At 34.4% G+C, this 15723-nt stretch overlaps 1 protein-coding gene across 1 annotated transcript in view; it reads left to right on the forward strand.

Moving 5' to 3' along the window:
* Positions 1-4013: 4013 nt before the first annotated feature.
* Positions 4014-15723, forward strand: part of LOC149794269 (vitamin D3 receptor-like) — a 152436-nt gene continuing 140726 nt past the window's right edge. The window contains exon 1 of the mRNA XM_089968417.1: positions 4014-4178. Within this exon, the coding sequence (XP_089824543.1) occupies positions 4164-4178 (15 nt within the window). The 5' untranslated portion in view covers positions 4014-4163. The remainder of the gene's footprint in view (positions 4179-15723) is intronic.

The raw sequence follows: 15723 nt of genomic DNA on the forward strand, positions 1-15723 counted from the left end.
AGTTTATCAAATATCATATGAAAGTGAACTTGTGAGCCTAATCGATTAGTTTCCTGAAACGCAACAAAAATATGTCGCGGTGCAGAAACACCCTGTTGTGATGCTATATGCCATGTAAACTGACCGTTAACGTTAGTTTGCATACTGTCTGTGCTTGTTGTTAACCATGACAATAGGGATTTACCACCAGTGTCCATGAAAGAAATGAATTTTTGTTCTACTGCGATCGTTGGAGTCATTACCGGCATCCACAGTGAAAGTTTAGACAATATTACTTTACCAGCATCACCAACAGGTCTCCACAGAGCATCGTTATGATCACCTTTTCGCACAAGAACAACCGTGTGTCTAGCTCCAAAAATAACCTTTCTAAAATTTCTACAAAATCCAAAAATATGCGATAGTGGAATTGCACATGAAAATCTTCTATTGTCTCCTATCAACATACTTCTACGTGCTGCAAATCCCAAGTTGAAATTTTCGCTAGAACCATGAACCACTGGGGCCACGTCAGCAACAGCATTATTGGCAAAATTTCTTGGTAGTCTTTTATTATACGGATCGCTTTCAGGGTTATTGGAGTTATCTTTCACAAACATCATTGTAGGACCTGCTGATCTTGTATAATCATCAGAATATCTTGCTAATCCTATTATTGTTGTAGCAACGTCTACATCTTTCTGAATCGATTCAATATTTGTTCCATCGATCATATAAGTGGCGCTATCAAACAACGCCATAATCCCATTGTTGACAAAATCAACTTTTACTGTACCTCCGTAATTAGTGTCATCCGTTTTTATAATTGTACCTTCTACCTCAAGAAAAGCCTCAGCGGATAAAAAGTATCTACTTGTATCATGAACTTGTAGTTCAATTCTTCCACGTTGATCTGGTATTCGTGCCTCATAAGAATAAAACTGATAATCACGTACCGATTCATCTTTAAGGACAGGTGCCTCCATATCAAATGCTTCATCGGATTCACGTTTAAACATTTTATTATAATTATTTTCGTCTAACACGAAAACCGGGTTTGGACACTCCACTTCCTGATATCATGCTTGAAATATTATTTCCTGATTCACTGAGTCTTTGATCTATCAAATTTGATGTTATATTTCTTTCTGCCTCTTCAGATAATTCCGCTAGTTTTTGATTTGCAGCCTGATTTATTATTTTACTTACGTCTGCGGGCATAATTTCAATACTTGCCAGTTTCACTGGTGGTTGTTGTTTTCGTCGCAATAATCGTGCTAGTCTTTCTTTGATTGCCGAAAACGCCTTACCAGCAACATTGACAATTGCTCCAGGAGCTTTTTCACGAACAATATCGATAGCTTTCATCGATATTTGTTTTGCAACGGGTGCTGCTTTTGGAGCTATCCTTGTGAATAATCCCCGCACAACATCACCAAGTCCATCTCCGTAAGTAGCTCTGTAGATTGGTAATCGTGAGTTCACCGCTCTGACCTGTACAGGTTAACGTTGATTATTATGCATGATCATCTTTTTTAATTTACCATTTATTTAACAACTAGTCATCAACAAGTTCATCGATAAGTTCTCGGTAAACTCCGATATCCATGATACCACCTTGAAATAATCGCCGACAAATATCAGCTGCTTCATTAATTATTTCTGGTGAATTATTTCCGGCACGTTTTCCTCCTATGAGAACTTCTAACCGTGACACGTCATTGAGGATATTATCAGGACAAATAAAATTACTTCCTTCTGATGTAGTCAGGAACCCACTTCCTACAGCGCTTGGAGGATCATCGTCAGGATCTCTTTCTTTACCCTGTGAACGTAATTTCTCCTGTTGTTTAGTTTCTATATCTCTAAATATTTCTTCTTCTTGTTTCCATTTTTCTTCTGCTTTTTGCTTCATTTCCTTTGCCATCTGCTTCCTTTTCTCTCTAGATGGTTTCAACATCAATTGCTGTTGTTCTATTTGTTGTAAAGGTGGAAGAAGTTTCTGCTGGGCGAGTTGTTCTTGTTGTTTCAGTCTCTCTTTATAAAGTCTTTTTACTTCTTCATTAATAATTTTATTTTCTTGACCTTTAGCTTGTTTTTTATTGTAATATACGCGATATATATATATTTAATAAGATTATCATCATTTACTTATTCATAATGGGGTTTTAAAATACTAGATTTATTAAATAGTATATTTAATATTGCTTCGGGTAATTTTTCTCTTTTAGTACTTCTAATTTCTTCAACAACCCCCTTCCTAAATTTTGCAATCAATTCTAAGTTTTTTCTACTAGTTCGGGTTCAGGTGCATGTTCTTTTTGCACGTCGGCGACTTCAGTACGAAGTTTTCCAATACTTTCAAGTATTTCTTCGCCAACAGGTGGAGGTTGAGCCGCAGCTATTTCCCTGGCTTAGCCAGGTGGAAGATCTCGTAAAGTCTTTTTTGTCTGTTTAGTTCTTCTTGCTATTTTTTCAGTTTGTTCTGCTGTTTGTTTTGATACCGGAAGAAGATCTTCTTTGATGACAGCTGTAACCTTTTCAGTAGCTGCAGTGACGGGTTTAAACAGTTTTTTAGTTTCTTCTTCGTACTCAACTTGTGCTTCTTGCTGCGCTTGTAGATTTTTTCTAAATGAGTCTCTGACAGGAAGAAATTTTTTAATTGCTTCTAATCGTTCTCGTGCCATTCTTGCAGTATGAGATTCTGGATGTACCATTATTTTAAATATAACAATTTTTTAATTGATATCAGCAGACAGGGTGTAAATTTAATTAAACAGATATCATTAATATAATGAACAACTGTGCGTGGTTAATTCAAGGAACAACAGATAAATGCAACAAAAGGTGTCGTGGAGAATATTGTAAAAAACATAATTATATTTTAAAGAAAAATCCTCATGCTGGTTCACGAAGATGTGTTGGATGTAACAACGGTGTTAGAGGATTATATCAGATTTGCAAATATTGCGGTGGAGATCGATACAGAAGTTTGATGAACTATTACAGAAAAAGAAAGAACACAAATCCAAAAATAGAAAAACCACCATCAGAACTTGAATATTACTTGAAGAACAAAACAAAAGATTCCCATGATTCAGATGATGATTCCCAATATTGATAGCAGCAGAGAGGGTTCGTCTACAATTCTGTTTGGGACAAACAATAATCGTAGAAGTGGTATTGACCTCTATGAAGGGTCACTGTTTTTTTTGGTCTAAACACAAGGGTGACCATTCCCTTAAGTGGTCTGTTCACCCTCTCTGCTGCTATTTTATATAGACTCATTTAGTAAACCTAGGCTGGTTTACTGAGCCTTATTTTAATTAGTATCTTTGCCTTTGATCGCTGTTGTCCAGTGTTTGTTAAATGTATATTGCTATATTTTTGTGTATGTTATCTCGTGTTATTGTTTGGACGGTATAACAAAAGAGATCAAATCTTTGTTCTAGTTGTTCTTATTTAGAGAGCTATCTAGAAAATGAAATAAAATGGTCTGGTAGGGGAGATACGGCTCCTCACAAGTGGGAGTTTGTTTTCCCTACCAATTTCTATTTCTTAATTTGTTATAGAGAATATAGAAGAAAAAACAGTCAAAGTTAATAAAAGAGCACCTACCACGTGGTGATATGGTGGGAGGGTGTGCTTGTCTGTTAAATAGAACATTTAAGAAAAAACCTTAGTCCGATTGTATCTACGTATTATACTGTGTTTTACGTCGAGGAAATCATTGTTATGACTCGTTTGTTTTATACAATGTGGGCAAATTGCTCATTTTACCTTATGCTGAATTGTTGTTTTAAATCATGTCGATATTAAATAAATCTTATTTAACTTTTCTGATAATATGTGAATAATATATATTATGCAATCATATTTCCAAACAAATGAAAAGAAAAAAGAATGCTGCGTTTATAGAAGAAATAAAAAATCAGTTTCGTCACTACTTTTGACGCGAGACATCTTAAAGGGACTCAACTCTTGTTTCCAAAGCGTTCAAGTGGCATTAATTGCTGCCAAGGTGAAGGTAGACACCGGTTTGAGGTCGCCTGCCCTAGGCTATTATACACAACATTGTCACCGGAGCGATAATTCCTCATGGACGATATACATATATCGTAGTTGACAATTTAATTCCAGCTAATTTTGACAATTCGTTCAGATTATAAGGATAAAGGCCAGTAATGGACATGTGCGAGGTAGGTGATGCTTTCTATTTTGGATGGGCGACTTGACACCTGTGGTTTGTTACGAAGAAAATTAGGAATATCTTTCAATGAATAGACGTTTGGGGAGGGGGATATAAGTTCTGTTAAGTGACGAATACTACTAATTTTCATTGTAACGAGTCCCTGTGGTTTGGATTATGGAAGAATGTTTATTGTGATCAGTATATATGAATGTCAGTCTAGAATATAGAATAATTCATGGACACTAAACCCAGTTCATAAATCCACAAAAAAAGACCATATACCTATATGAACCAAACCCAGGTGACTTGACACTATTCTGTTTTCAATCCACTTATAGGGGCATAATGGATAAGTAAAATATAATTATAAACGGGTTTCATATGCTCTACTGTGCATATTGATTGGGTTGAGTGAACTTGAAGAAAAATTTGGGCACAACTACCATTGACCCAGTTTTTCGTATATTCAATTAAAATTTCATAAACTGGACATAAGTTTGTCCTATTGCATTCTTGTGATATTTTAAAAGCAGGGCATGGGCTGCATTATTTTCTTGTGTCAATATTCTTTCAATTCCTAACTAGACTTTTTGTTTATAGACAATATTAGCATAATATGAACATATTTATATTCTGAGTATGCTGAAAAAGGAATGTGAAATGTTGAAGTTATTACAGTTTGAATAGATATAGTACAGATATAATGCGCATTATTATGATAAATCCCCCCCCCCCCCATATATTGATACTGGTGGATGATATGTAGGTGGCATGCCACCTGTTTATGAAAATGTGCTCAGTTATTTTGCTGCAAATCTTTCTGGAACAAACCTGCATACACTTTAGACAGATACTGGTAATTGTTAACAGCCATATCCAGAGAGAAATCTAAAATGGCACAGAACAGGGGGTTCTGGTACTCCACATAGATTTACAAGTTACCAGATATAGGATTTGCTCCAGAAATATAATGTACATGCCACCAAAAGAACCTTATAGCTCAACAGCTGTGAGAAATACTGGTAAGTGTATAAAATATACACTAATGTGTGCAGGGATCAAACTAGTGTCTAAAAAGTTTTCAATGCATCATGCCTTATGCCAGTGATAATACAAGTCAGCAGGTTTTTTTTTACATTGTGCAGAAATACTCATCTGCCTATCGTGGTATTCTTAACCTGTTCAAAACAAGTTTTTGTTAACATTTGATAGATATCAGAAAATTCGTTTCACCCCAATCAGTATTGTCCAAAATTTTTTAAGGGTTATGTCCCATTGTAGTAGTTCAAAGGTCATGGGGGAAAACAATGCATTACATTTATGTGGTGTTTATTCAAATGCATTGAAAATGGTGTAATGGTCAAACTAGGACAGAATTTTGCCCTATTCAGAGCTTACTGTAAGTGCTGCCAAACATAGAGAACCTTCAGGTGCTTGTCCTCTAAACCGAGGACCCTCAGTTTTTTAATTATTACTTCTGTGAATATGCATTTCCCTAGTAGGTTATATGAAAAAGGCTGTATCTGGCAATTAAATTAATGAAATGAACAGAAAGAAAGAATTTTTGTATTTAAAATTGAAGCATTACTAAAGTACAATTTTCTTGATTGCCTAAATGCTCTGTAATCTGAGAAATCGGGCATTTTGCAACTGAAAAGAGGGCACTTCTTTGGGAAAGACGTCCACACCATTTCAGTAGAATAAATGGCACTCATGGAGGGAAAAGTATGACATGGCATTGCACCACCATAAAATGGCATGAGGGAAACACTGAATGACTGCTGCTTACAAATTTAACCCACAAGAAAGTAGGAGGTTTTAGAAGAAAAGGATATGTAAAGTCTGAGAAAGTTTCTACAGTTGAGAAAATACGGTTGCCATTTCTGGTAGTCTTTTGTGGTCACTACAAGTCTTTCGAACCGTAGAGATTAAAACATGACGGTGCTAATAATGAGCAACAAAATCACAGAAGCACATGCAGAGCTTTCCTTGTGAGCCAGGAGCCAGGTGGTTTACATGGCTACCTTTTCTTTACACCCAGCTACTTTAATAAAAAAACAAAAACTGTATCCCCATAGGGGGAGGTCACCAATCCACTCTGGCAAATCACCCTACAACTTTAAATTGAATGGTGATCCCTGTATATGTCTTGATACTTAATTCTGACATGTAATGGAACTTGTGATTATATAAGTATGTTTTCATGTACTTAAATTTACTGTCTGATATTGATTTTGTCAGTATTCTTTTGGGAAAGATTACTTGATATCTCATAGATGTTTCTAGTAATGATCAAATTGTGTATTTCCATTTCTGATTTGCCAAAGAACATAATAGGTAAAATATCCCTAAGGCCATCTCAGAAATGTGTTGCCTATTGCACTGGTTTAAAGTTATGGTAGGTATTTTTTTTATATATATAAGCATTACATATGTTAATAATGATTAGTATATATAAAGTGCTAATCACTTCACAGTACTGGGCAAAAATTGCTCAGTTAGATGCACAAATCAGTTTTGTAATATTTTTTTTTACCATGGTGGAAGAAAAGTACTAGGGTCATCAGTGAAAAACGAGGATGGTAGGCTGACTGGAAAATGCTTATTTTATTTTGGACTAATTGATTGTGTAAAGATTGATTTAAATACATGACTCAGCTGTTTTGAATTTAATATTTATGAATATGAACAGATCATGATATTCATCAAATATTATGTTGAGAGATGATCATGGGACTGACTGCAAGCTATGATCCACATCAGAGATTTCTGCAGTGATGTTTGGAGAAGGGAGGAAATTTCACACAAGCAACAAGTAGGTCTGTGCATTTTGAGTTACAAAAGCTCTGTTCACACGATTTTTACCATTGTCACAAATTAAATGTAGTTTGTTAACTCCATTCAACTGTTAATATAGTGTTTGTAGACTATTAAACATGCACTGTTTGGTCAAGCATATTAGCTTGACTGACAATTTGCATCAAGTCATTTCTAAACTACCTCACCTGAAGGTTAGTCAAAATGACCTACTTTTATTACACTAATAACTTTGTTGATTGAAAGGTGACACCTGTGTAAAAGTCTATCCTTCTATAAAAGCTCTAGCTGTAGGCATAGACCCTTCATGAAAATTGAACAAGGTGTTCCTTTCATCATTGTGTCCCTCTTCTAAGGAAAAGTAGGTCAGAATGTTTACTTTTTCTATTAATTATTTTGTTGCTTCTGTGACATCTTTTGTTGTTAATGTATCCTTTCATTTATTTTCATCCTCACCCCTTTTGGTTTTGAGTGAAAGTACTCTTTTCACCATTTAAATCATTTTTAGCAAAGATACTACCTCTTTTTTAAACTTGGATGCACACCAGTAAATGTTCAGATGATGGAGACTGTTGATTACAGAAATAAGATTCCTGATGCTTGTATAAAGTCATAAATTGGTGAAAATACTCCTTTTTTTAGAAGGATTTTTATGCAGAAGAAAAACTGTTAATCATCATAATATTTTTGAGCTTTCTTTATTACTGCTAACATTATTTGAATTTTTGGACACTATATGTACATAATTGCCATGATTTAATTGTTCACAACTTACAAGCCAGATTATTCCCAGAATGTATGCCAATAGCTCAGTGCAATGGCATCCTCAAAGATGGCATTCATAAAAGATAATAATATTTGTTTGTTGTGTGTCCTGTTACATGCCCTACTGTACATACAATGATGGTTCTATCATTAATTATCTTGTACAATGTAAGAACAGCTGAAATAATCTTACGTAATTGTGTTGATTACTTTGGACTTGCCAAAGCATACTATCATATGTATTAGGTTGTACGGAATGCATCGATTTCTGAAAAGAGACAGATGAAATTGGTAAGTTACAGTGCATTAAAAATTAACTTAAATTGTTCACATTTTTTTTAGATATATAAAGTTCAACATATTATAATATAGATTACCATAATAGTTTTATCTATTATTTCATGGTCAGACCATCTTGTACTTAGAGCCAGGTTGATACCATATCATTGGCTTCCATCTTGAATTTATGTTGTGACTCTTCTTTTTTTCCTCAAACAGCTATGCAGATATTTTATACAAGAGAGTAAATATTAACAAATTGTGACAGATGGAAAAGGGATGTTTTAATGCTAACAGTTCCTTATTAGCTTGCCCTAGGGCTGCTGAGTTTAAGATCGACTACTACTGTATATGTTGGTTGCCCAGTCAAAATTACATGTACATATGTAACCCGGATTATTGATTTGCAATATTTCTGTTATATTTAAAATCTAGTCTCATTTATTCATCTCACTTTAAATCATTACAGTTATAGTTCTGGAATCGACATAACAATCCAGTACTTAAACAAAACTGATCTGCAATAAATGTTTCGTTCCTATTAACACGTTGACTAAGCACAGTAGTTAGATGCAGGCACATTCAATTTTCTTTTACACATAACTTTTTCCATATTAAAAGTTTAATATGCTGAAAATCATAATAGTTCAGACATGATTACCTGTATTTCATACATAGAAACTGCATGCTTGATGTAAATTTGGCACTTTGATCTAAAAGTAATGGAATGTTATACAGACAAAATTATGCTAATTGTATACAGCAAAACCTGCCTTAGGTGACATGAGCATATACTGGACACTTACTAATGTAAACTAAAGAAAAGTATTGCCAATTTTTTAAAAATGTGGCCGCACTTTGTAGCCAAATTACGTGTTTTGATGAATTTTAAAATCTATTTCTTTTCTCCAAGATTTCCGTAGATGCTTGATTCTGCTCTTCACTGCCTGTGCCAAAAGCATCACTAACATTTAAATAAAACTGAAAACCCAGAATATAAAAGTGTTGATTCTTGCCTTTAGGACTATCTGGGCAGAATAAAAATAAATTTGCTCTGTCGCTAGTGATGGGAATCGGTCAGAATTTCCCAATTGATAATTGGTTTCATTAAACCAACTATCAATCGATTATAATCAGTTACTAAAAAAATGCAAGGTCTTTAAAATTTGGTTTAGCTGTGTCACTATCTCTTTGCTTCTGCAGATATATGTAATTAGTGATAATGTGATTCTTTATGCCCAGATGTGTGTTCTGTCTTGATCACAGATGTAATATCTTTCATTTTCTCCAATCCTGTTTATTATAGTTTTGAAACAATTTGTTGGGTTGGTCCATAAATTTGGACAATAATTTTATGAATTTTGATGTGCCTGTCTCTCCCAGAACTTGGCTGATGAGAATACTGTTTTGTAGTTGTAGCTGTTATAGGGTTAACGCCATTTTTCAGCACTATATATGCTATACATGGCGGCCAGTATAATTGGTGGAGGAATAACCCGGGAAGAACCACTGACCCACAAGAAGAATACTGTTTTGCATAATGTTCCTAGTATAGTGTGGGCATATAGGGACGTTCGAGAAAATTGCATGGGTTTGTACAGCTTTGATTTTCTCCAAACTTCTGGCTGAATTTGGTATATGAAAGAATAAGAACAGCTGCTGGAGAACTCACTGCAGAAAAGTAAAATTGAATTACAGTAGAACTTTGATTATCCATCATCCTATTAACCATCGGTCTCTGTTAACCATCAGGGCATTGTATATCAAAATATTAAAAACAGTTTCATATACATATGTAGATATTATGATTTTTTGATGACTCGATTTGTTGTATAATATTTTTAATGTACATATTCTATTATCCGTTAATTCTCATATCCGTCATGGTCTCGGTCCTGCTTCCTGATGGATAATCAAAGTTCTACTGTATCTTTTGTAAAAAATGACTTTTTAACATGTAGATAAATTTGATAAAAATCCTTCAATACATTTTACAGAATGTGTTGTTTTTAAATTTGTGGTTGATCCTTAGCAGTGCTGAAATTCATTAGCTTAGTTGTGAAAGGCGGTGTTTAATAATGTAAAGGAAAACAGGACATATTTTTTTTATCCCTGTAGTGATTGCATACACCATATGGTGGGGTTGATTGACAAAAATTTATGTAACTCCCAGATTATGATACTGTCAAGCCTGAGAATGGTGTGTGTGTCTGTATGCATGATTATTAACTATGTGGGCAGCTTTGTCAGATGGGGGTTTGAATGGCACAGGGACATGCCCTGTGTGCATACTGTGGTAATCCATTGTTTGCAACTTAGAAGCTGTTGAGATCCCCACGATATAAATACACATACACTTACTGGGATTGAAACAGCAAATTCAGATATGCAACTGACAATTTCCCCATGGGTCTTGTCTTTATATCCAGGGACTTAGCCATTGAGTCATAACATAAAAGCTTTAAATGAGATTTTCACCATTTCACAATATAATGATTTATTAGGCATGCAGGTACAAATTTGTACATACAGTTGACATTAGCCCTGTGGTCCTTTTCTGACTCCAGGTGACTTAAATCCTGTGTCATAACTAGAAACATTTGAGAACCCCACCCTTTTATCATATATACCAGGCACATCCAACCTGCAGGCCACTGTGTGGCCTACAACCATGTAGGTAGTCCTATTGAAAATATGCATTTAAATTTTATGCATAATTAGTGATAAGGTACTGTTCGACCTTAAGCATTTTATCTGTTTTGAAAGGTCGGACGCCCCTGGTATGTACAATAATGATGATGATGATGACTTTATTTAGAGCTGGTAACTAACTAAGTTACAGGAACTTATCTGCCTTGAGGACTTCTGTTATGTACGGTAAATACAGACCAATGTAGCTTAACACTAAAGAATTGAGTTATTCTGAAAATGAAACCAAGTTTCAAGCATTTAATAAACAAGCATCAGTGAGCACATACAAATAGTCATATTACATTGAAACAAAATCACCTTTATAAAGATGTGTAAGGAGGGAAGAGCAAAAGGCATTATATTACTTAGACCTGTTTGAATGTCTTAAGTGTTCATTCATGTAAGACATTGATTACAAAAAGAGGAAATGCTAGTAGCCTGTTTTATGTCACTGGGAATAATGTTCCATACCAGTGGATGGGTATATTGAAAGGTCTTTTTAAACATTACTTCTTTGGCTTTAGTATTATGTAAATTTTACTTCCAACAGACCTTACATCAGGATCTCTTTGGTGAAAGACAGGAATGGCTTTTCTGTACACTTTATACATATATTTGTACTTTCTAAGAAATATTGTTTCACATACTGGTAAATTTATTATATTACTCTTGACATGCCCTCTTTTGGAGCCTTGACAGTTCTGTTATGTTTGAATTAATGGCATTACTCCAGATTGCATAAAAATTGTCCCACTATGGGTAATAAAACCTTTATAAAATATGACACTGTACTAAAAGTTTCATGATAAAGTAATTCAAACATATTTTTGTTTTACAAAACAGATGTATTTATCACAAATTAATTTTAAGTATTGCAAATATAAATACATTTGTAATCTTTTAATTGCATGTTTAACAAGTGTCGTGTATGACAATATGGTTGACAATATGGTGGCTAAATGGAATGTTATGAAGGATATTTGGACCAAGTCAAAAGTTAGAAAATTTTCAGAATAAAATAATGTAATTTTTTTAAGTACAAGTACGTGCATACCTATTTATAGGATTTCGAATCATCCCAAGATTTTCAGGAGTGGGCTTGTTTTCTGCTTGAGTATTTTGCAATTTCTTGAGTCAACTAAATATTTTCTCATTTGTTGAGTAAATGTTTACTGAAAACCAGCTTGCATGTGTGTTGGCATCTTGCTCGAGTATTTATGTCTCTTATATCATTAGTTTAGCTAGTAAATTGTCAACGCTTTCTTTTTGTATCAACAGGCACTCTAGTGTCAGCACCATGCCTTTCACAGGATGACATCTACAGTGTAAGCTTAATCATCCTATGTTAGCTTCAGTTTTTATGTTACAGCTTGTACAATTATTAACATACACATAACAAATTTATATAATGTTACTGGTAGGTAATTCACTTGGGGGGGAGGCTGCAATTTTCTTTTGAGCTGAGATGTTTTATTGTCTTTTTATCTGGAGATAATAATTTGTTTTTAGTAATGTAATGGAAATATTATGCTGTTGTTTTGATATAAATCAGCACAAGCTAATTGTTGCAGCTATTGACAGAATAAATTTTTCTATTAACAAGGTGTCAGGTCTCTACTCCAGAACATGAAATTTTTGTTCCCAGTTATATTTGTGGTATACTGTAGTACATATCGCAGTATGTTAAAAATATCATGATATACTGTGGTACAACATATTTTCTTGGTACATGTACCAAGTTCGATGAAGTAAAATCAGGCCCATTTGCTTATATTTCCTAAATCATTTTATGGATTTTGTTCATGCATGAGGTATCACTATAAAGCTCAGACAGTTTTGTCATATAATTTCTTGCCTATATGACCATTTGGGTCAGAGCCAGTCATTGAAGATTTACTTTCATGTTTTGGTTAGAGTTCTTTTCATTTGCTTGCATTTATCATAACCATATTTTTTTTTACCGCTCCGGTGGCCTAGTGGCTAGAGTGTCCGCCTTGGATGTGGGAGGTTGTGGGTTCCATCCCTGGTCGAGTCATACCAAAGACTTACAAAAATGGTACTAACAGATGCCTCACTTGGCACTCAGCATTAAGAGGTTAGTGTTAGGACTGGTCGTCCTGGTGTCAGGATAATGTGACTGGGTGGGATATTATGCTACATGTCTGCAGCATGATGCCCCACTGCTAGACATCACTGTAAACTGTCACACTGCAGACATTGCAGTGATATGACTGAAAAATAGCTAAAAGCTATGTTAAGAATCCAAATCACACACACACTTAACCATATTTTACAGAGTTATTGCCCTTGATTGACTTATAAGAGACATTCCACAAGCTTGTGAAAACTCAAGCATCCCAATTTTTGTTGTAGATTTCAATTTAAATAGACTGAAGTTTGACCTCAGCAAGGTTTCGGATGAGTTTGATGGCAAGTTTATTTTTTTAGCCCACCTGGCCAAATGGATCAATGAACTTACGGTATGCACTGTCCATTGTCCATCCATCTCTTCACATTTGCTTGTTACTACTCTGGAGGCCATGATTTTATTTCAGATTTGAACAAACTCGGGACATACTCTTGTATCATCATTTTGTAATTTATAACTGAAGAAAAATACAGAAGAGAAATATTGTGAGAGAAAATATCCAGTTGTGGGCTGGAATAAACTCTATACAGTGTTTTGAATAAGGATCAGATTTTGAGAAAATATCCAATTGTGGGCTGGAATAAACTCTATACAGTGTTTTGAATAAGGATCAGATTTTCACCATTATAGATTTTTGTGTGCAATAAATGATTTTTTATATTGGTTTCTTCTGGTAATAACAGCTTTCTTGCAAAAAGGAATCTGAAATTCTTAAATATTTGGAAGCAACTCAGATATATGTTATGGAATAGGTAGTTTTATACTGGTAATGTAATGTTAAAGTGCCTGAAACTTCAAATTTAGAGTGCATTATTTTATGCCATTTCATATATTTGTCAACATTTTTGGAAATGCATATTTTGTATTTTGAACTTTTAATTACAAAAACACCCTACGGTAATTTTCTATTGAATACCCCCACATATTATTTCAGTTTTGTGAAAGCCATGTGATTCTCAAGACTGCATATTTAATTTTATAAGCCTTGTCTATAAACTTCACTTTTAAAGCTCTTGGATGACTTTGATTAAGTGCTAGAGACTTTGCATATTAATTATGTCTTTTAGCAATGGAAGTGTAATTTTTTGGCCAGACTATAGTCAGATAGTTAAAATATACATGATTGACGGTTTGGAAGAAATTTTGCATCATATGTTTTCTTGCAATACTATATAACCATGCTTAGTGAAAAAGTCAACTGTTAGGTTAAATAAGCTAGGTGAGTGATATTATGTCCACTTTGCATCTTGTTGGTATTTCTTACAATGGTATGTGAACTCTAGCATTCACAATATCCATTTGATTTGAATTTTTGCTATGTAGATTCCTCTTATTATTCAAGTCTCATGAGATTTTGAGATTATTTTGCAGGAATTATGGTCCTTCAAGAGCTTAGACTCCTCAGTAGCTTCTGAACACTGTAAAATTCACATTAGTTTTTCTGCCCTTTTGAAAAAGTTCCATTTGAGTTAAATCATCGATTTTGATTTTTATGATTTGAGATTAAAAAGGATGAAAATAGGTTTACTTATACCTGATGTCTAGAAGGTTTATAACATAACACATTCAGGGTCCTATCATCAGGATCTGAGTCATGGCTCAATATTTTACATTCCATTCCACCTACTGCTCTATAGTTTGTATGTTAATTGAGGTTAAGGCATGAAACTTGGTAGTGATGGAAGGCTTACCTTTGAGGTCATTGTCATGGGTCAGATGTTAAATATTTTTGTTACACTTTATAATTTTAGAGTCATTTGAGATGAAGGGATACAACTTTGTATGACTATATATGTCATTAAAAGGTGTTCATACCACATTGTTGGTTGTACCCTCAAGATCATGGTCAGAGGTCAGTAGTTTATTTACCATTGTGCTTTCTCACTAAGCAACTGTTTAAGATCAAAGGATACAGCTTAGTATACTTATATATGTGTTATACAGGCTTGATAATTTATTAATTCCTTTATTTACTCTACACACTTTTAATGATAGTAAATGAATAACCTGACAGTGTACTTAAATGGTGCCCCTCCACCCAATCTTGGCACCCTGATCTCATGTAACAGTCAAGGTCTTATCTTTAAGGTCAGCATCACTGGTCAGTTATTTTTTACACCTATGCTGCACTTTTCCTCTAATGTTTATTAAGATGTCAGTGAAATGTTTCTTTCAACGTCTGCCCAATAACATTACAACCGTGTCTTAAAGGTTATAGTCACATTTTGTGTTTGTGAATTTTATAACCTAACCATGGTAGGTAGGGGGACACAAATTTACATAATTTACTTTTTGGCTTGACCTCAGCCACATTTACTAATACACAGTCTCATATGAGATTGATGATCATATTTTGACTTTATTTTTACATAGTTATGGCCCTTGACTGATATTGAATATCCAAAGTATTCTAAATACTCGAGCATTCATGTCTTTTGTTTCATATCAATCTAATTTCCTTAAAAGATTTACTTCAACAAACTTGTGGGAGTTTCATGATCAGCAAATTTAGACCATATTTTACAAAGTTCTGGCACTAGATTGACTTAGTATATTTTAATCTCTTGAATTCACTATTCACAATGGTTGTGAACTGTTACTTGTCCAGGACAGCACATCAAGTCTTCCTCAGTGTGTTCGTGGTAAAATCACTTACATCAGGGGTGTCCAAAGTCTGGCCCGCGAGCCAATAACGGCCCGCTGTAAGATTTCATACGGCCCGCAGCTTCGGTTATATAATATATTATTTATGGCCCGCTAGCACGCAAACCCTTCTCCGATCATTTCTGCCATGGCGACTGTTGCACATTTATGCACTTGGACTTACGGCACTTATTTTATTAAACTTTTG

Source organism: Sinohyriopsis cumingii, chromosome 8 (genome assembly GCF_028554795.1).
Source record: "Sinohyriopsis cumingii isolate HCF-2022 chromosome 8, ASM2855479v2, whole genome shotgun sequence".
NCBI lineage: Eukaryota > Metazoa > Mollusca > Bivalvia > Unionida > Unionidae > Sinohyriopsis > Sinohyriopsis cumingii.